This window comes from Pangasianodon hypophthalmus, chromosome 6 (genome assembly GCF_027358585.1).
Source record: "Pangasianodon hypophthalmus isolate fPanHyp1 chromosome 6, fPanHyp1.pri, whole genome shotgun sequence".
In the NCBI taxonomy this organism is placed as follows: Eukaryota; Metazoa; Chordata; class Actinopteri; order Siluriformes; family Pangasiidae; genus Pangasianodon; species Pangasianodon hypophthalmus.
This window is the reverse complement of record NC_069715.1, coordinates 15,006,385-15,030,005: the sequence shown is the minus strand read 5'-3', so window position 1 is coordinate 15,030,005 and position 23,621 is coordinate 15,006,385. Positions and strand designations below refer to the sequence as shown.

The following is a 23,621-nucleotide window of genomic DNA, read 5'->3' as shown; positions in this document are numbered from 1 at the left end:
CTACATTTGGTGGAAACCCAACACTGCTGATCACCCTGAGGACACCAGCAAAGCATGCTGGTGGTAGCATGTTGGGATGGTTTTCTTCAACATGGACTGGGAAACTGATAAGGGCAATATTCAAGGCAATCCTATAAGAAAACCTGTTACAGTCTGCAAGAGACTGGTGGATGTTCACTCTGTGTTCTAGACTCTGTGGCAAGTATGGCTTTTGGGGGGGGGGACTGTAAATGCCTGGTGGATATACCTACCATGTCTGATTTTTTATTTTTTATTTACTTAACCTTTAATTAACTGCTTGAGACAGCATTAGAAGATGCTTATATGAGGGAGAATGCTGCATGTGAGTTATGTATAGACCAGATCCATCTCACATTTCAAACGATTCTTAGATAAAATGTACTCAATAATTCTTTGTGCATTTCCATTACCCACCACCTATAAAGCTTCTCAGACACCAAGTCAATTTCTCTCTACCTGTGATCGATTAATTGAGATTGTCTTAAATGGGAATAAATGAAGTGGCTAGGGAAAGCACTACATTTTAATTTGCACTCAGTTTGATTTATGGATGAGATGCTAATCCCAAACACTGCAGTGATGTATGTCTGACATGACACATTTAAAGATCTATTCTCATTATTGCCACTTCTGCTGACACAAACATTTATATGGTTGAATTGCTCCAGCTTCAGAGGATTTTAACTGACATAGTGATATCAGCTCAAATGCTCAATAGACTCTCATTATATTCTAAACCTCCTGATACAGCCTTGGACCTGCATTCAAATGTTCAAGTGAAACACAAACACACATACACTGGCATAATTTGCAATGAACATTTATGTCAAGAAATATCAGTTTGACCCAATTACTATAAGTATGTATGATATGTATATCATACATACTCACAGTAATTATGTATGATATGTATATGAGAGGCAGTCCTTAAGAGAGGACACCTCACTGCAATATATTAGAGTTCTCCTTCATTTTATCCATTTGTGTGGAATGTTAGACATCACTGTCCTACCTGAGCCCACATTCAGATTCCTCATGCTGTCCTTGGCACTAACTCTGTTATTGGGTGGGTAGTCTGGCACTGGAGCTTCATAGTGCCTCTCGGTAACACGTGGACTGGTCTTACTGTGGTAAGATCTAGGTTAAAAAAGGGAACAAGAATTATTCATGACAAATGTAGAAACTAGCCCGAGCAATGAATCAGGCTAAAAAGTTGCGTGTACCAACACAAGCAATGACAATTCACAGAAGTGCACAACCAGGGATGCCCAGTTAACTACAATACCACATTAAACATACTAAAATTTAGGCATCTTTGACTATGAGTGAGTGTATTAATCATACTGATTGATGGGGTACCACTAATTACTGCCTACATACCATTCAAGAACAGGATAGATAGAAGTTACCCTGATTTAACTTAATGCCAAAGCAGTTAGTCACCAGTGCTCCATCCATGAGACCTGTAGTCTGTTTAAACCCACAGGGAGTACCTGGCAAGGGAAGCACTACACTAATACTATATTGATAGTAAGACTGGATGATTCATTGGCGTGAATGCACAGACTATGACAAATTAAAGGAAAAAATACACAAACCACTGTGTGATCTGAAGAATCTTGATTTCTGCTGCAACATGCAGATAGTAGGGTCAGAATTTGGAGTACAGCATGAATCCATGGACCCAACCTGTCTTGTGTCAACAGTGGTGACGTAATGGTGTGGGGAATGTTTTCTTGGCACGCACTGAACCCCTTAATACCAATCTAGCATCGTTGCATGCCACAGACTATCTGAGTATTGTTGCAGACCATTTGCATCACTTTATGGTCACTCTGAGCAAAGAATCAGGCCACATTTCTTATCCTCTTGGATCTATCTGCATCTTTTGATACAGCGAGATCAGTTATCTGATCTCACAGCTTCTTGTACCATGTGCTATGTTAATGACAGAGGACATCCTGGAGTCAGCATGCATTTCAGCATGCCTCATAGACATCTCAGTCTGGATGAAAAATCGCCAGCTCTATAACAACCTATTGAAGACAAAACTTCTCATCTGAACAAAGCATCACTGTCAAGCTCAGTCTATAATAATTTCTACCATCAAGGACTGCCAGGATTGTTGAGACAACAATCGATGACCAATTGGACTTCATAGCCCCATTGCAATGATCTCTAAATCTTGAGGCTTTACTCTGGATACCCTAAGGAAAATCAGACAATACCTGCCAGAAACAGCTTATCTATGCATTCACCATCTCATGGCAACTCCTATTGCACCTCTCTGCTGTCCAGCATATCAGCATCCATTGGTAACCTCAGATAATCCAAAACACAGTGGCACATCTAGTGTGCCCCTTACTCCGTACTTCATCTCACTTCACTGGCTGTGTTGCTGTTCGCATGTAATGTAGCAGCATCAGCTTAAATACCTAGGGGGAGTTACTCATCAGGGTCTACATTCCATTATGATTACTATGATCTGCAAGTGAATGATGTACTGTAATACCACTACCACACTGTACTAATTCTTAAACTACATTTTGTAATGGTGGAATGAATTAGCCACTTTGTATGCCCTGCACATTGCCATACAAATTTCAAGGAACATCTGAAGATTTAGCTCTTCCATGAGCACTGATGGAGAAACACTCTCATGCTCTCTCCAACTTAGTGAGTATACCTTTATTTATACAGCTTTTTTTTCTTTTGCCATGCAGTTACTGTATTCTTCATGGTTACTCTGTCTTTGACAACTGTCATTGTACTGTGCATTACTATTATTACATGTTCATTTTGTATCATTACTTTTAATAGTACTTTTAAATGGTTTTCTCCATTTTTTTCCCCCATTAGATCTGCCTACCCACCTATCAACTCCTTCCCACCAGCAGCTCTCCAACCATATGACTGCAGCGCATGCTGCTTCACAGTGCAGCATAACACCCTTGCAGGAAAGCGTTATCTACCCTCTTCTGCATACATGACCTCACTGGTACTCACAATTGGCTAGTGTCGCTGTGCTTGACAGGGAAGACAGAGAATGCCATCCCTTGAACTCACAATCTCTTGACCATAGGGTGAATCATTTTCTGTTGTGCCACTAAAGAGCCCAGTTTTAATGTTTCTGACTTGTTTAACTGTAGCCCTGTCTGTTCTTCCTACAGATATTTTGTACTTTTTCTGTAAAAGTAAAAATTTAGTTCTGCATCCCCTTCTAATGCTTTCTACTACTTTAACAGTAAAATGAATAATATCCTGCTGCAGATGTTAATCACTTCGGATAAAAAATTGTGTGAACTTGTATTTTTTTTTAACCTACCATATGCCAGAGATTAATAACTCACCCCGGAGGGCAATGCTGTTCATCAATAGCATCCACTGCGCTCTCCACAGAGTTGAGCAAAGACTGGATTTGATTGGCTGATTCCTTCAACAAGAAGCGAGTCACAAACTGTTCAATATTAGTTCCTCTTTCATACACCTGTTAAAAAAGACAGAGAGTATAAATTAGAGAGAGCGAGTGGGAAAAGAAAACAGCAGCAGAATCAGCACTTTGCAGGGTGTCTTATGAATGCATGCATATCTAATGAGACCTTGCCTGAGTCTCAGCAAGCTCATCAGTGAGTTGCATTCCAGCAGAAGGCTTTTAACATAATGCCATATAACTGAACACAGACTTTGTAAATGTTGAGTACAGCAGATGGTGAAATAATGGAAGTATGGATGGGAAAATACAAGAAAGTCAACTGAGTATGGTAAGAAATAAAAATGAGATATGAGAAACTGCAAAATTATGTGCCATTTTCCAGATTATAATTGCTTGCTTGATTGCTATGATGCCTCAAAAGTCAAGGAGCAAATTCTAAAAGGTCTTTTACTTTTGATTATTTTAGAACTGCAAAAAAACTTTGACAAGACGCCATTTCCGCTGCTTCACAATTAAGATATTGCATTTTCTTAACCATATAAAGATTGTGTGTTATTATGTTAACTGAATGAAGTTTCTTGACTTGCTACTTGTGATTACAAGTCTATTACAGTGATTGACTACAATGGAGTATTAATATATTTCTGACACCTGACAGTCACAGAGCATTAGAGTAAAGCTGTATTTCACTACTCTACTCATGATTGCAATGCAATAAAATGGTGAAAACAGAAGACAGTATTTACAGTTATCTTATATTCAGAAAGAACACACAATTATTACACAAATAATAATAATTATAATCACTCATATTATACAAAAGATTCTGTACAATGCCCATTAAAATAAACACCATAAGGCTCCTATTTCTAGGTTATTGATATTATTCATGGTTGAATCATCAGGTTCCACTCTCACATGACATTCAATAATCCCTACAGGAAGGGGATTTCACATTTCACTTTCCCACTTGGCTAGACAAAGACTACAAAACATCTGACAGTGGAAAAAGTAGTGCCAGTTTTAATCAGCTCTAATGGCTATATAACAAAATACTGAAGTGCAAAGATAGCATGAAATAAAGAACACTGAACGCACTGACACATCTGATGACTTACAGTACAGTGCTATGCAGACTCATGCTGACTGTGGTTTATAAAAAGAAAAAATGGAAAAGAAATGAGGAGGATAGAGAACAATATAAGTCTGGGACACCTGGCTAGACAAAGAGTCAGTTAGTGTGTGTGTGTGTGTGCGTGTGTGCAATGGGGGTCAGCATGATTAATGTTAGTGACATGCCAGGTCAGCAGTTCTGCATTGCGTTTTACTACTACTGAAGGTTTCACACACATCAGCAAGAAGTAAAGCAATAACTGGTGGTAATGCTAAATGCAGATTCTTTGAGGGGAAAAAACATCAATATAAATGTGATGGGTCACAAGGATTGCAGGTTAAATAAGGTTTTTATGCAGAAAAAGCTTATATTTTCAGGTTCTGGTCAAAAAAGAAGCTTTCGTATTGTGTCAATATTACTGTGAAATTCAAACAACTAATACAGATTTGAACCATCCTATGCAACCTAGGATTATGCATTTGCTACTTCGGAAAAAAAAAAAAAAGCTGTTAACTAGATTGTTGCGCATTACATTTCCTTCTCTCAGGCTCACTCTTCTCTTTTCTGCCTCTTTTCAAATTTTAATGGTAAAAGTGTGAAAAGAGAATTCTCAAGAGCAAAAAATTATGTGTGTATGTGTGCAAGCTTGTGCACACTAGCATGTCCCTGTATGTTATAATTTAACATGTGTGAATCATCACTCTTGGCTTATGCCTGAGTACACGCATGCCAAGTAAAGTTTTAAACAAATTTTAATATAGTCTAAAATGTATTGTAAGGTATAAGCAGCTTTTTAAAACAAGGTTTTGACAGTCATCATTTTAAGGATTAAATCTATATGATATTTGGAGAACATGTAATATCATTATAGTCAGAAATCTGAGATGTCTTTATATAAGTTAGGATATAATAGGATTTGAGTTCAAATGGTGAAGCAGAGCATAAATACTATGTTTCAGGACAAAACAGGGGTTTAATGTGTGTAACCAGTGGCTAAATGGATTTAAAATGGGACCTATGGAGCTGAATATTAATGAAAGCTAAACAGAGTGCAAAAATGTAGAACATAAGCCATTTGTCACTTCTCTAGCAAAATATTTACAACACTCCTTTGTTTGTAATGATTTGGGAGGATTACTGAATAACAGTGAGTGACAAGGTGGACTACACACACAGTTGTGTTGAAAAGAAATGAATGACTGATGTGCTTTGCCAAGGGAAGAGGTTCATCCATTATAAATAACTACTGCACATGTGTGATAAATATTACAGAAGTAGCAGCAATGTCTTTGGGGTAATACAGTGAGCTGCTTTATTATGAATGGGACTCTGTTTTCATTATTAGGGCTGAGCCAAAGGGGACAAATGGTGTAATTCTAACGTTTCACATGTTAATTAACTAACTGAATGAAAAGATAGACTGAAACGAAACTGAACCATCAGATGTTCTTTTAACTTGAATCTTCAAATACTTAAATAGGATTTGAATATGATGAAGGACAATAAGCAGCTGATTCTCCATTAAACACTACTTCAGCCCTGTCCTCTATAGCTCCTCCTGAAACAGCGCTAAGAGTAGGCTGTTAAACACAGCCAGGGCTCTGAAAGGTTCTGTAATTTCAGACAGCCACTGTATTTGCATCTGTGAGGAAAATAATTTATCTGTGGGACCTACCTAGGGTTTCCATTCATAATTCAGAAATTAGCAAATATGCTTTTAAAATAGCTGTTAACAGCAGACAAGCGGACAGATGTTGGCTCCAAAACACTCATGACAAGGAAGTCCGACCATAATCGAATATTTTATTATTTAAAGGTGACTCAGTAGCATGAATTAGCTTTACGTTTAACGCTCTTAGCTTGCAACTTACCAGGGATCAGCCTATATCAGTAGAGGGATCAGTAGAGTTCAAGATTATGCTTGGAATATGCTGTTTGCATGAGTTCTGCACAGGCCTTCTACATATCACCAAACGGTGTTGCTAAGAAACATATTGACTCCTGTTGCTAGGATACAATTAATTGGTTCATGTCTGAACGGTTATGTGGCATCTAAGGACCAAGAGAATCTGTGTCTTAATATAGATGAGACAGCACAGATATGCCTGCATATCCATTTAAAACGATGGCACACCTGTGTTTTTTTGTTGAACAAACAAACATATATGCTGTGCCCTAAAAATGTGCAAGGTGCAAGCACCTGCACTTTCTTTCAGAAGTTGAATCTGAAAAAGCTGTTCAGCTGAGCAGGGTTGATTCGTTCAAAACTCACCAGTATTTTAATGAATAGACCATTAAAAATAAAGCACTGACCTTCATATTTGTGCATTAGTTGCCTTTGTCTTTCAGGTGATAATGTAGTATTAGAGTTAAAAGGTTCTTTAAAGTGAGCTTTAAATGGTGAGAAGTGTGTTAGTGTGGCAAAAAGTGAAGTGACATGTAGCCAAGAATGGTGACCCATACTCAGAATTTGTGCTCTGCATTTAACCCATCCAAGTGCACACACACAGTAGTGAACACACACGGAGCAGTGGGCAGCCTTTTTTACTGCGGCGCCCGGGGAGCAGTTGGGGGTTCGGTGCCTTGCTCAAGGGTCTCACCTCAGTCGTGGTATTGAGGGTGGGAGAGAGCGCTGGTCATTCACTCCCCCCACCTACAATCCCTACCGGGCCTGAGACTCGAACCCACGACCTTCAGGTTCACCTTCGGGTTACAAGTCCGAGACTCTAACCATTAGACCACAAAGCTTCAGAAAGATAAGGAGATTCAATCCTAATGACATTACGTAGTCTGAAACCTGGAGTCATGGCATACAGTAGTTATTCAGCCTGGGATACATCCATTCAAATGCTGGTATTGGAGCTGCTGAAGCTTTACAGGCTGGGATCTAGAGCTAGCTGAAAATGAAGGTCAGAGAAGATGGTCTTTGGTTTTGTTTCGTGTGTGTGTATGAGAGAAAGATAGATGACAGTTGTGTGTTCAATGTGTATATACTACAATGTCCTCCAGAAAAACTGGCACCTTTCCTAAAAATTATATTATGAATTTAAACATAGTATAGCTTTATTTAATTTTTTTAAGGAAAAAAATTATTTTAAGTAGTGCAAATTTCTTCTTAAAAAAATCGGTTTCAGAATGATTGACACCCTTGTAAAAATATTTCTTCCCAGCAGCCGCTAGTGACCATAGATTCTGTTGGAGCAGGACGACATTACTAACAACATAGCCTCCAACAAGTCGAGACTATCACATTTGAGTTGTGCTATAGGCAATACATGATGTGCTACAAAACAAGATCTTGGTGGCAGCAGAGTATTATTAATGTAGCCCAATTTGGCAACGGTGTCAATAACCATCTCATCTGCTGCTTCTCCTCCAATGAAAAGTGAGTGTGAGGCAGAGACTATAGTGTGTTTTTTACAGTTCACATTTTTGACCGCTAGGTTCAATAAAGCTATATGGAAGCTAAGTGGGGCAGCAAGCAGCCTGCCCCACTATTGCACAACATCTAGAAAGGTTAGCAAATCAACAGAACATTGGTTATATCTGTCAAATTGTGACTTTTTAAAATTGTTGGTCACTCTTTTAAAAAGTCAATTTGTGACTTTCTAAAATCATTGGTCACTCAAAAGAAGTAATTAATATTTAAACTAGAGTATAAAATATATGGAGTTGTGAATGAGGACTTGATGATATTTTAAAATTAAACAGCTGATATAAATGGTGTTAAAATATTCGTTAAACACCTGCCCCAATGGATAAGCCACCTCTGTCCTAGAGAGAATAACAGCATTGAATCTTTTCCTACAATGACACTTGCAGAGGTATGTTTGTCCAGTCCTCCATAAATAACATTTTAAGCTTATTTATATTATTGTCCAGTGCATGTGGAATTCCCTCGTCAATTCAGACAACAGGTTTTCAGTAGAGTTCAACATTGATTTTGTGTTTCTTTAACCATTTCTGTTTGGTTACTGGAAGTATGTTTGGCTTATCTTGTTGAGACTTCTGTCCATGGCCATGTCTGAACCTCCTGGCAGAGGCAACCAGGTTTTAGCAGAATTCACGATGACATTAATCTTCAAAAGAGCCCCTGAACCACCAGCCACAAAACAGCCCCAAAGCATCAATGACTATTTAAAAGTTCTAATTATTTTTGTCAGAACAAAGGCAAATAGTTTCTACTATTGTTTGAGTGGAATGTTTGATTTGTTGTGTGTATACAACTATTTTTTTTTCTAATTTTATGAAGGGTGGCAATAATTCTAGAGGCCACTGTATGTGTGAAAGCTTTATGTTGTTTTTAAGCCTCCATGTTCTGGAGCATGTGTTATTAGGACTTGGAGCCTGTGCAAGAGGTCTGTGTAACTTCATTTATTTTAGTCTAAGTATTCAGTTTTTCAGGACAGCTTGGACACCTTTTCATTTGTAACCTCATCCATTTTCACATCTCTCTTCTCTTATTTCACACAGTGTTCTGTGGCACTCTGTCCTGACAAGATGTGGTACAGCTTTGGTGAGGAGTCACTAAAGCTTATTGACCCATTCATTGGTAACAGAGGTACAAAAAGAGTTCTTCACCCCAAGGTAAGGATGTAATACATAAGTTACATTTCCATGCTTCAACTATATCCCCCTCTTTCTTCAGACAGGCATACAGTATAATATAGAAAATAGACATGGACTTGAACACTAAATAAAGCAAACCAAATAAGCCAAGGGCTTAGCATGCTAGTTAGAGGGTTCTTGAATCTTTTCTCACTTCTGTGCCCTAGCTCTGACCAGCACCATCTGTGTAAAGATCCTACGCAGTCACAGTTGGTAAAGTTTCATGGTAACAGATGGCAGAATTAAATGAAAGGAAACAAAACAACACCAAACAGACAGGGCAACTCTTTGCAGTAGGAATAATAAGCTACACTTTGCAGTAGGGATGGTGCTCTTAACACACAAAATCCCTGATGCCCCCATATGTCTTTGTGCTGTCTTTATCAGTGAATATACCTTTCATGGAGGCATAAAAGAAAAAGTTCATTCAATGTGGAACTAGTCACCCATCAGCCTTTCCCCCACCATTTAAAAGAGAAGCTTTTATGAACAAAAACAAACACTAGTGCCTTTCATTTACTGAACAATGTTAGTACAGAAGATTGACAGTATCCTCTGCATTGCAGAATGACAATTTGTGTACAGCAAGCAGCATAATTAATTCCTCATGATGGTACTTCACAAACATTTTTCTTTTAAGGTCTTTTTATTCTGATCCTTAACTACCTTCACATTAGCACACAGGAAAGGTGAGGACTAAAGATAACCCCATTACATGCTTATCAATCCTGAGCCAATAAAAATGCAAGAAATGATCTCAACAATTCTCAACATGCAATGTACATCCTATTCTTCAAAAATGCAACTGGCCACATTCTCTTATCTTGTCCACAGTATGCGATGTACCAGCATCTGCATAACTGTTCATCTCTGATCGGGAGTGAAAGTATAAGCATGGCAGTTCAAAAAGATGCATCTAAAGAGACTTAGTCTTTCCCCCCTACAGTCATGACAGGGAACATACCTCTTATACTAGAACAAATAAGAATTTCAGCAGTTTAATGGTATTCATCAGTACATGGACAGTGATGGAGAACCACTGTACAATAAATATGAATCTAAATTCAAACCACGAATGAAGCAGGAAGCATTGAACAACACTATGCCTGCGTCAGAGTCAATACATACGAAAAACCTTAACTGTATTCGCCTCCTACATTTTCAAGCCATTTATATTCACAAAGGATAAGCTAGTGTAATTACAATCATAAAGGCAGAGTAATCTGTAACAATGATATGGCTTTTGGTTAGCCTGCAAGAGAATGCAAGGCAGCAAAACTGTCTGAGTGCAGGAGCTTTTTGTAGCCTTGTTTGAGATAACAATTATGGAACTGGCAAATTCAGACAACACTATATTTCAGTATAGCTAGGCCAGATATTGAGCAGCGGTTAAATTGAGATTTAGTAGGTGGGGAAGCCCTACTTATATATGAGTGCCAACAATGTGGGAAGATTTCAACACTGATATCATGTTCAGTATAGCTGTTTCTGGTGCTTAATATAGCTAACAACTGGGTGGCCAGACCTTAGGTTTTCAAGATTTCATGTTTATCTCCTTTTTTTGTTTTTGGCAAGAAATATGATACAGTAAAGCCTTTAAACTAGAACTAGAACACAAATGATCACACATGACTACAGGAATACGTGACTCAAGGAATACATTTTGCAATTTTAAAATGTAAGTGTTATTATTCACAGCATTATCATCATCAAGTCATAATAGGATATACATTTTCATTCCACTCGAGTAGGACAGCAAAAGCTCAGCTCTGCTTGTCGTTAACATAACAAATATACTTAAGCTCCTCTACATTGTGCTCTCCCCTGCTAATTTAACCCCTGGTGATGACGTCTGAAAGATTATGAGCATACAAATCCAAAACATATCACCCCCCCCTAAAAGCCTCCACTCTTCCGGGAAGGCTTTGCGCTATATTGTGGAATGTGGCTAAGGGGATTTTGCCTATTCAGCCACAGGAGCATTAGTGAAGTCAGGTATTGATGTCCAGCAAGGAGGCCAGGCGCGCAGTCAGCGTTCCAATTCATCCCTAAGGTGTTCAGTGGGGTTGAAGACAGGGCTGTCTGTCAGGACTCTGATTTAACTCAATATTTTCACATGCTTAAGAGCTTAATGAAAGTCTAGCTCATCTATATGCTCCCTTAGTCCATTTTATTGGGCATATAAACAAAACAGAGACTTAAAAGAAGACAAATGAGTATAGAAATTACTATGCAAGCACTTTTAGCCATGATTGCTGTAAAAAAGCTGATCCAGGAACTGCCACAGTGCCAATCCTCATTGTGCCTCAATAAAAAGACTTCTTTATAAAGGCAGTTTGTTTTTCAGACAGGTTGCAATAGATCCAACACTTACTGGGAGCAGTTCTTTAAAGGAGAAGTCTGTATGGGGAAATCTCTCTATAAAGGTAGCTTTCTATGGATGTAGCTCTATAAGAAGGCAAATTTCCACTAAGCTCTTTATGAAAACATGTTTCTAAGGAGGACGTGGTCCATAAAATCAGCCTTCTATGGATGCAGCATTTTATGGAGGCATCCTTTCATGGAGGCAGTTCTATAATGAGACAGCATTCAGTGAAGGAAATTCTCTAAGGAATCAACTTTTATGGAGGCAGCCTTGCAGCTTCCCATTAAGGCAACTTTCCACCAAATGCAGGTTGTAGGTTTCCATTCAGACAGTTAACAATGAAGCCTTAGCCTTAGCTAGGTTTGGTCTTAAAAAAAAAAAAAAGAAATTGATAAAGTGTGAAAGTCAGTAGTGAGCAGATGACTTAATATCAATGGGAACCAGTCTCAAGAGTTTCATTGGCTGAATATGACTGAATATAAATTCATCCAATCATCTCAACTGATAATTAAATTCTCTAAAAACACCATATATTAGTCCCGCCCTTTTTACTGCTGCCTAGAACTGTATGTCAGATGATGATGAATAATGCAGAAACCATACAAATACAAATATTTCTGGAATTCTTTATATATATAGATGGTGCTATAGTTATCTAAACAACACTTTGCTCCAAATGGTGTTTAGCCAAACTGATGCTATGCTACAACACACTGTGTTTGATTGGATAGAACGTGGCAGGACTTTCTAAAAGCAATTAAAAAACATGCGACAGTTTGGGATATTAAGCCAGGCTCATTAGTGCTGAGGATAACACATCCACTGCGTAACACACAGATTGAGAATTCTAACTTTACATCCATATATAGCCTCATGAGTAGAGCAAAACTGGGGTGAGCACTAAAGAGTAAGGGAAATAGGGAGGGGTAGTAATACATTTGTTTATTCACACAGATTCTTTGGCTTAATCTCTACATACGTTCAGTATCCAGAACAGGTTGCTTAATAGCTAAACAGCATATGGTTGCTGCATATGACTGGGGAAGTAAAGAATGTGTAAAATAAAGTTTAATTAAAAATGAATATGGCTCCTCTCTTAAACCTTTTAAACTTTTATTTTATTATTATTATTTTGTTCCACCCCTTTCCATCTGGCCAAAGAACAAATGCAACAATCTGAAATGATTCAGTCAGAAGTGGCATTTACAGGCAGGCAAATCAGAAATAGTAACACCTGCTGAACCAATCACTTATAAAGAATTTAGCACAGCATGCACCGACAACTGCCACATGAAAAATGGTTTGAAACAGGGGAGGTCCAAGACTGAAACCGTGGAGTGGAACAGTGACACATTTCAGGGGATCTAAATAAGCTGCTGCACAACAGATGCGCACACAAACAAACAAACACACATACACACACACACACACACACACACACACATGCACACACAGAATAGTCAGCTCCAGAATTACTGCCACCCTTCAAGAGAATGGGCAAAATGTATCAAATAAGCATATACAAAACAATTCAGATTTTCCACTCAAACTGTTGGAGACACTACTTCCAGACAGGTCCGTAAGTATTTGGACAGTGACACAATTTTCATAATTTTGCCTCTGTACGCCACCACAATTTCATGACAAATTAAGGAGATAAAATATCTGCTTCAAGCGTTGCTTGTGCATTTGATAGCCGATTATGGGAATTCTCTATATGTGGTCCAAAGGGGTGTTGATGAATTCTTTCCTTGGTGAAACCCCTTCACAACATCTAGCCAGGTCACGAACACTCTCGAGGAGGTAGGCGTATCATTGTCAAAGTCTACATTCAAGAGATGCCTTCATGAATGTAAATACAGAGGGTTTACCTCAAGATGCAAACCACTGGTAACACTCAAGAACAGAAACACCAGATTAGACTTTACTAGACTTTTCCAAGAAAGCCTGGCTAGTTCTGGAACAAGATTCTTTGGACAGATGAAACGAAGATTAACTTGTACCAGAATTATGAATATTGTGTCACTGTCCAAATGCTTATAGACCTGACTGTACTTTTCTCTTATAGTAATCATTCTCATAAAAATATAATTTTATTAAAATAACAGCATTTCTCTCAAAAATATGGATAACAAAATTATTGACATATATTTCAATTAATATTTTTGCTATTAGTCTATAAAAAACATTTGACCAAATATGAGGTTGCACGTATGTAAAATGCCATCCATCACCTTCGGTCAAGTAATCGATATAAAAATGCAATATACACAATATAGTGGATTTTTAAGGTTGTCATGTTTAAAATGATCTATTAGACACCACCTCCATAACAACAAGCTGTTTGGGAAGGTTGCATAAAAAACAATGAAAGCAACCCACCAAATTCAATACTGATGAGGCCAAAATGCTTTTTGGTCATGTACACCATCAGCACGTTTGGTGACAAATGGGCATTGCATACAGTGAAAAGCACCTGATACCCACTAAAATATAGTGATGGTTCACTTGTCCATTGGCATTTGTGATGATTGGTAGCATCATGAAATCCACTAAATACCAGGATATTTTAACTCAAAACCTGGTTGTCTCAGCCAGAAGGTTAAGACTTCCACATAGGATATTCAATATATATGAAATTATATCTGGTGATCATAATTAACGAGTGAATGAAATGAAGGAATGAAATTACAGTAAGTGACTTAGTGCTTCTGTTTTCTCCATGGGTTATACCAAATATTTATTTCAAAGTTGTTAGTACTGAAACCTGTGTTATGCATAAATACTGGGCTACTTAAGAAAATCTTTTGGAGTTTGGAAAAATATTGTGGTAAAATAAAACAATACAGCATCTCCACAAATTTAAAATCAAAATGCCAGCCATTTTATATATCATGTCAGTAATTCTGGAGTTGATTATAGATTTTTAATCCCATAGACAGTTATCAAGATAACAAAACCCTTTTCCTTTTGGTATTACATTTTAAGCAGTTTGTACTCTATCATAACAACAACCATGTTCCACAATACGCCTCCCCAGTAACCCCATTTTCAGTACTGAATCTCCAACAAGCCACAACTAGGTCAACACACAGACCACAGTAATGTAAAAAGCCACAGAAGGGTATGGAAGGCTAAGTGAATGTCCCTGTTTATTACAGCAGAATTATTTCTTAAAATCTCCTGCACTAAAATAGCATGCAGGGCTTTACTCTTTTTTTCCGCTTTTAACTTACTTACTTACTTACTAATGTATTTTTAATTTCACTTAATGTTTAGTGCATGTTATTCGCTATGAAGAAATAAACTTAAGTGCACAAAAAGAACTTTTCAGTTTCTTTAATGAAACTTGAAAAATGCGAACCAACTACTTTGGCACTTTTGCAAATGGAAGTCATAAATGATTTTTCACAAACACATGGTTTCCGTGGAAACGAGGTAACTGAGTAACCAAGAGGGACAGTTTACCGTCTAGACCTTTAACAATCCTATTCAACTTATCTGTGTTGAAAGACATTCATTCATTTATTTTCACTATTTTACTTTTGGCCACATGCTCAGAGAATTGTGCTATATGATGCGTTTGTTTTCACAGTTTGAAAAAGAAGTCATAGTTAACTAAGCATCAAATGCATTTGATCCTTTGTAATATTTATTATGCATGGACAGAGGTACTTTTGAGGTAAAACCCTCTAATAGGACAATTCTACTGGAAAAGTAGCTCACACTCTAAAGCTGTGTGTCTACTCCATATAAACATATGCATGTTCTCATGACTGTAAATTCATACAAACTGGCAATTGCCAACTCCTTAGAAATTTTGTTCAAGGCTGAATGGACCCACTTCCAAATCTGATGCTCTCTGCTCACTTGTCTCACAATACTACTCAGCTTCCAGGACTCAGAGAGCATGTCTCAGTCCAGTGTGACAGCCCACACTGGGATTACATAGGATCAGAGCTGACAGGTAGCACTGCTTCAGAGCCTTCGGGACATGGCCCAGTGCCACCCACTACATCACTCCATCTATTGCTGACAATCTCCACAGCTATAATGGAAAGTATGGAGCAAATAAATTAGAAACACTCTCATATATTCACCTGCTGGATCCTCAGTCATGGTGTAGGTTCATGAATATCAACCTCCGGCATCATACAGAGAACTTCAAAGTGGAGCACAAATCAGCAATTCCAACTTCCAGCTCTGTAATGAGTTTCTGCAATTTTGTTTTAATTAACAAAAGCATGTGCTATGACATCCTTTACTTGTTTTTGGTTTCTGCATCTTTTCTACTCTCAAGTGCTATTTTATTTATCTATTTTATATTTCAATGAAAATACAAAAAGTAGCAGAATTTTTAACATAGTAAATTATGTAATATTTGACCAAACACAGTGTAAAAAGTAAATCAGGCTCTCAGAGATTATGCTCACAACTTTCAAGGAGAGAAGAGGAGAAATGAGAATAAAGAAAAAACAGAATAGGAGATTTAGGGCATTAGCATTGAAAGGTTCATTTAATGTTGTGAAACTGATCATACAACCAACTATAAAGAAAGAGAAGAAAGAAACAAATGGTGATATATTCTTGTCACATCGAGGCCAACTACAAGTCCCTAGAGACATTGCGGCCTACAAATATGACTCCCGACACACATGCTCAAGCTCACTTTGTTTGTCCACTGGTTTCTGAATCTAGACTTGCCCTGTTTTGCCCGTTTGCTCATTGCCTGACCACTGCCTGTGTAGACCTACTTTGATTTTGCTTCATGATTTGGATTTCTTTGCCTGTTACCTGCACCTGCAACTGTTGCTGCAATTCTAAAATATTTCACCCCGATTCCAGTCGTCCATTAACCATTTCCACCTTCTAAAAGGCCCATTAAAATTTTAAATAAAAATAAAAAATGTTGTAAAATAACCTCAGACTTTGCATTTGCCATAACAGCTTTTGTAAAAATGCCGTATGATGGACTGGCATCCCATGCAGGGTGCATTCTTGCCTCCTGCCCAGTGTTCTCATGATAGGCTTTAGATCTACTGTGACCCTGACCAGGATATGTGTGTTTACTGAACATGGGTGAGTGAATTTTTGTGAAAACTCTTGTGTATGAGAGTTAAGCACAATTATAGTAAATAATGTTTTACACTTACACTTTCCTTTTTTGTGTAATTTTGTTTGGTTTAATTCTGATTATTTGATATAAAAGAAGATCTTGGCAGTTGTGGAGTATTTTTATACTAGCCTAATCTGGGAACCTTTTCATTAGCTGTCCTGGTCGCTGCTCCTCCAGAGCAAGCATAGGTCAGCATGATTCCTGCCCCAGTGGGCCTCTATTAGCACTGCCTGCAGTTCCTATTTATGACCACTCGGTGCAATAAGTCTATGGAGCTAAATGGGGCAATGCACGCACTGCCCCATGATTGCGAAAAGTCAAGAAAGGAGAGCAAATTAATGGAACATCGGCTTATATCTGTCAAAAAGCAACATTTTTAAAATCGTTGGTCACTCAAAAGAGGTAATTAAGATTTCAACAGAATTTAAAATGTATGAGGTTGTGAATGAGGACTTAACAATATAGCAAACCTCAATATCATCTTCAGTCTCCAGAATAGCCAGTACAGTGTTTGGGATCATGGAACTGTTTTCATGAATGAATTAGTCTTAAATACATCTTCACAGAAAATGACTTTTTTCTTTTTTTTTTGCTTCATAGAGTGTTACAGGCTTGCACATTCTATACTGCCATTTATATACCTCAAACAAATGAGACTTAAACGTCTTTGAAAGAAACTGGGAAACAAATCTGCCTAATTTACACTGAAACAAGGGTTCGACTTTCATTACATTGACTCAACCCACTACAGTGATGCAAGTGTTTATGCGAGACTGTGACTAACTGGTGGAGAAGATAAGGATTGTAGCCTTTTCTTTTCTGAGTAAACAGAGTGGATGCGGCTGACAGCATGCACCTGTGATAATAGTACACTGGCAGCAGGAAAGGGAATGTTCACCTCTCTTTGTCTCGTTAAGATGCTCTAATCTTGCTCTTTTCCTCTAACAGGAAGTAGAAATGTGTCTTTGGTTCTGACATCAGCACTCTCTTACTGAGCACATTTTGTACAGTCAACTGTCTATGACACTAGATGTCAAAGAAAAACTTTGCCATTTTCCAAAGATTATTTTCATTATGTTTTGCTGTTTTAAAGAGGTATTTTGGTGTTTTTAGGTGAAAAAGGCTTCCACAGGGCATAGAACAAAAATTCATTTTATAATCTCTACACCAATAATGCTATATTCTCCAGCTCTTGTACTATTATTTGCAATTTATAGTGTGAACTGGCATAATAAAACAATACACATAATCTTATAGCTTGCTTGGGACTATTTTAGTTACTACTATTTTAAGTAGTAATAAGCTGCCCAGACAGACTGAGAAAATAAATAAGCAATATATATGCAGCATGTCTTCAAAACCCCCCCATAGGAGTTGATCTTTAATAATGCTTCTTCTCTCTCAGCCCCATAAACACAGGTAACTGAAGCTAGTAAAGCCAAAATACTAGCTATCAGGCTGGTAGCTACATAGCTCTTTGATGCTAATACTGACAAGTAGGTTAAAATACTCATGCGTAATTAAAACAATAGCCTGAGGACAAAGTGTAGTTCAGCTGTTTTTATGCTTTTGACTGAACCTAAAACTAGATGCAGTTCTATGCCTTGCGGAAGTCCACAGGAGGTCATTTGTGAATTGTAGCACACTTTTTTCATACTTTCAACAACACCAAAATTATTTTTGGTTAAAGAAAAATACCATTCTTTATCCTCACCCTACTGTCAGCACAGTACTGACCTCCTGCTGTACAACCAGAACCAGGACTAGAACTTACTTGCGCTACATATTTGATTATATTATTTGTAGTAGTATAGAAGAGTAGAGTATTGGAGTATAGCAGAGTGGTAGCAGCTGAGCTATCTATCTATCTATCTATCTATCTATCTATCTATCTATCTGTATCTTTATCTATCTGTATATTTGTCTGTCTATCTAAGCTATCCATCCATCCATCCGTCCAAATTTATTAAATAAGTATTAAAAATTACAAATGGAATGCCTGAACTCTACCTCATCTCATAAAGTACATGTTCTTAAAAAAAGCACTGTAGCTGGAATAGCTAAAGCCTTATTGAACAGGACGCATATGCTGTACGGACGATGCGGTAGAATTTATTTGCTAAAAGTATGAACTGAAGATTTTAAAAAATCTTAGCAACACTGGACTGAAATGGTTAATCTAAATTAAACCCTTAAACTTATTTGTTTCTGGTTCAAAAGAAGTCATCCCTTCTATACAATAACACCTCAGAAAATAAGCTACAAATACAGTAGGTCTACTAATTAATGCTCAGCCTGTCAAAGCATGAATATTTTATAAGCGGTATGAAAATATCACATTTGCATTAATAATTACTGCCAGCCCTCAACAGAAGCTGTGGCACTGGTGAGTAATGAGGACTTAAAGAGAAACTGTAATTTCAATCGCAAGGCTAAACTACAAGAGAAACTACATGAGAACACTGTGGTCATTTGAAAAGGCACCATCAGATAGCAATCTCAGCAATCTCAGGGCAGTTCCTTTCAGTTATAGAAGAGGGAATACTGCCAAATTCCTGGACTGAATGCAGACACTTGGGATGAAATGATGGTCACATTCAGGGGACTGAATTCAGAGTTAAGTTATGTATGCATAGTGAGGAGTTAATACCAAAATTGTACATGTTGTTATTAAGATCCTCCAACATAACTAGGGACTCGCATGGTATGGGATGCAGAGGAGCTGCACATGTCATGCACAGCTCATGTCACAGTTGTGTGAGATTCTGAGATTGAACTTAGGTGGATTTTGCTTGAGCGAGGAGCAGTACTATGGTCAGTGCCACTGTGTGACAGTTTGATATAACTATAGTATGTCAGGCTGAAATGTATGTTTTTTGGCATGTAAATCATCACAGAAGGGACAATTTTTTGACAATGTTTTTGCCTATATTAAGGGTAAAAGTGAACTCTAAGTGTAGTGGATGAATGCTTGGTCAGCATATCCTTCAAACTGTGGGCTATTTTCTTTACAGGAGAACATGTTAAATTAACAAATACATTAGCAAATGTTAAAAGCATGATATAATAGCCTCAATATTGCACAGACATTACAATTTGATTAGCTTCAATTAGTTTAAATTGTTTGCACAATTACCTTTTTCAATGAGTTACAAATATAGCCTAGCTAGCTTAAGGGTTGGTTGTTCATTACACCAGAACTAATTTATTATTCCCTTATTTGGTTAGCTAGGCTATGCCACTGAAAACCTGATTTCTCAACACTGTTCTCCACATCATCATCATCATCAGCAGCAGCAGCATCATCATCATCATCATCACCAGCAGCTTATAATAGAAAAGTTAATAGATTTTTCAACACATTTCTTTTCTTGTCTTTCTCTGCACCCCATAACCAAAACTTATTGGCCTGAACCAATTATAGCATCCTAGTGGTGGCCTGCCTGCTACATGGTCACCTGTCAGAGAGAAAAAAAAAAAAAATCTAGCCAGCCCATGCGGAAGAAGATGGAGAGACCCATCAGAAAAGTTATTTCTTCTACATGTTTATTTAAATGCTCTACACTTCACATATCATCTTATTAGTCTTTTTTACATTTATTTTTAAATTTTCTCTTGCATTTGATACATCATTACATATAATGTATTTGACACCAAAGAAAAAAAAATGCAATCAGCTGTTTTACATTTTCCATTCCCCCAATTTTTTTTTGGCTTAAAGGCAAGGCTGACTGGGTTCATGACTGAGGTAAGATAGTTGCTGTTGGAATGACACATTGGGAATCATTGAGAGCTGTATCAGATCCATGCCGCATTATGCTCACATGCAAGACACTACATTTGTCTCTGTATAGTCTGTCTGACTCTCCATCTCCACTTCAAATGCACATTCATGAATATAAAGAAAATGCCTCATCTCTGTGCAGGGTTGTGGTGTATTTTTATTCCACTTTGCTATGCTCCACCTGTTCCTCTAAAAAAACATTAGAACTGAACAGGACTGTCTTTGCAAGAAATAAGTTAATAACATAAAAAGCATGAAGTGCACAAATGCACATTCACACACTCTCTAACAGACAAACATGCACACAGAATACTGCATCCTGGATTGAGGTAAAAGTAAAGAGATGTAAATATCTTTTTTTGTGTCCTGAAAATCAAACCCTCTGCTCAGAGAGGAAGCAGCGTCAGATTTGTGTTTTGCTGTAGCTAAAGCGTAGCAGAGCACTGAGCTATCTAAATGAGTGCCAGCTTGCACTAATGAGGAGCAAATACCAAACAGAATATTCAAGTAAAGCTTTGAAATGATGTGTTATATTTAGCAACATGCTACCACATGTGTGGTTACACAAATGCACACACACCCTAGAATAATATCTCTGTACCGCTGAGACTGTCAATGTCAGAGTTCTATTTGGACTTGTAAATTATGAGATTATAAAACACCAAAATAATCCACTGGGTAATCAGCTAAACATGGTTACCTTCATTATCAAACAAAAGAAGAAAAGCAGGAACCAAAGAAGACCTGGAAGAATATCGACTTCCTTCAGATAACAATAGGCACAGGTAACACTAAGCCACAGTAAATGAATGCACACACACATAAAAAAAAAAAAAAACTCATACGATAATTAACACTTGCTCCACTAACCTTCTTGGTGAAATCCATGGCTTTAAGGATGGAAAGGTTGAGTGTCTCCAGGGATGCAAGCACACCTTCATAATCCCCCATGTGTTTGGCAAAGTAGTCTGGGTAATAAGGCAAGCACAGGGAAAAAAAAGGGAAGAGACCATTTAAGAGACCATTTTACCATTTCAAAATGGTAATATATTAAACATAAATACATATAAAACAATGAGACAATGAAAACCATAAATTCAGGGTCTAACCTAATTTATTAACTTACACTCTTGTGTAAGATTTTATATGAATATGAGAAAAGGGTTTTTACTTTCATATGTGTGGGAGCAGTAATTCAATATAAAGCTCACGCAACCATGTTTATTAACATGAGAGTGTATTGGGTGCTTGCACAGCACTGAATGGCATCTTCAGTAACTTTTATCCTGCTCAGGGTCATGGTGGTTTAAATGACAAATTCGTTTATATTATGAGAAATAGAAACACCTGAGTTAGTTAGAAAATACTGTGGGTAGGAGCAAACAAAAATAATAACTGCAGGAGCAGACGAGACTGGTCAGAATTCTTCAGTAGCCGAAGGGAGCGGGATTAAAAAAAAAAACTCCCATGCACACCTCCACAACAAACCACCTGTAGACTGTCAACTGCCTGTCGGGTGACTATCATCACCCAGCCTATCAACTAGTTCCAAACACGTTGTCAATGTTTATGGTTGTTGATGTTTAGCAGATAATCTATACATAGACTAGATTTGGATAGTCCAGTTTACAGCTCTTAATGTTTAGTGGATAATCTGTAGACTATATCAACTTCACTATAGTGACAAGTACAAATTCAGTTCTTGTTGATTCTACTGATACATTATATGAACTTCTTGAAAGGCAGTTAAACATAAAGTGATGTATTGTTGAGAATCAGTCGATAGGCAGCTTCAGAACAGTCTATATGATTTGTAGTGTTTCTAAAGCAGATTACCCAAATACTGTGTTACCGATTCTTATATTTGTCTATCCATTCATTCCTTAATATCCATTTACACATTTATTACCCACACATTTACTGCATTTACTGGACATTTTAGCAGACACTGTAGGGAGGGACAAGTTGCTATTGAGAAAAGGAAGCAAGTACGATGAAATTCACCACATTATCATGCAAAATAGTGTGCATCCACATGCATCCTCTCTCCCACTAAACCAACACGCACATACAGACAGTTCTTTTGATACTCACCACAAAGTTCCTTAGTGTCAACATTACTAACACATCACAGAAAAGATGGTGGCATATATAGGGACAGAGAAGGAGAGGCAAGAGGAGAGTGGGATAAGAGACAAGGAAGAATCCATACATGCAGATAAATCACAGGGATAAAGATCAAATTAGATCCCCTAGGTAGTTACACACATTCACCTTCACTGACCTTTAATGCACCGATTATGATCACTGAAATATGCCATGGACCATATGCGACTCAAGTGACTGCTATTAATTAACATCCAAAGGATCATCTGTAAAGCAACCCAACTACTATGTGAGCTGAGTGATGAGTAGACCAAAAAGACCTCCTCAATAAATCAGCTTCTGAAGAAAAATGGCTTACTATGTAAATCAGAGCAAATCAATTACCTAAGAACAACACAAAAAGGGAAAAACACTGGTGGCAGAGGTGATAATGCACTTTAGTGTGTGTGTGTGTGTGTGTGTGTGTGTGAGAGAGAGAGAGAGAGAGAGAGAGAGAAAGAAGCTGTCACACTCACACAGGCCAATTCATCTGAAACACAGACTGTCATCTAGCAGCCTTCACTGGTCCTGACTGATGCTGAATTCAAAGTAAGAGCACTAAATGCTTCCTATATAATAGGCAGCCTGATCGCCTCTATAAAAAGAAGAATCTTGGGAATGATTGGCAGGTGTAATTCCGCAATGTCAGCTAATAGCTTGTGTTCTAGTTCAAATATGTGTTCATCGCATAACAAGTTTAATGTGGTAAACAGTACCTCTGAAGACCTAGAAGGGAAAAAAGAAGAGAGAGATAGTGAAGAAGAGGGACGATAATGAAAAGACCACAGCCAATAAAGACTTTAGAGGACAGGAATTCACTTGTCTTGTCTCCTATCCATCTGCCTCTTTTATCAGTGCCAGCTTCCATTTTTCCACCCCCACTTTTGATCTAGGGATTTTTTTTTATTCTTTTGCCCTCAACTTAAAATAGAAGCACCATCAACAAAGAAGAGCAAAGAGGCACCTCATCCACCTCCACCTAAAAAGGAGCATAAAAAATAGGCATGACATTTGTGGGAGACAGATGGAGACTGA

The 23,621-nt window shown here is 37.7% G+C and overlaps 1 protein-coding gene across 2 annotated transcripts in view; it reads right to left on the bottom strand.

Moving 5' to 3' along the window:
- The window catches only part of necab2 (N-terminal EF-hand calcium binding protein 2), an 83,768-nt gene that overhangs the window by 20,000 nt on the left and 40,147 nt on the right, over positions 1–23,621 (bottom strand). For both annotated transcript variants that reach the window (XM_026926983.3, XM_026926982.3), the window contains exons 4-7: positions 22,536–22,561; positions 21,312–21,409; positions 3,372–3,508; positions 1,034–1,158 (exon numbers count right to left, since the gene is read on the bottom strand). In XM_026926983.3, the coding sequence (XP_026782784.1) occupies positions 1,034–1,158; positions 3,372–3,508; positions 21,312–21,409; positions 22,536–22,561 (386 nt within the window). The remainder of the gene's footprint in view (positions 1–1,033; positions 1,159–3,371; positions 3,509–21,311; positions 21,410–22,535; positions 22,562–23,621) is intronic.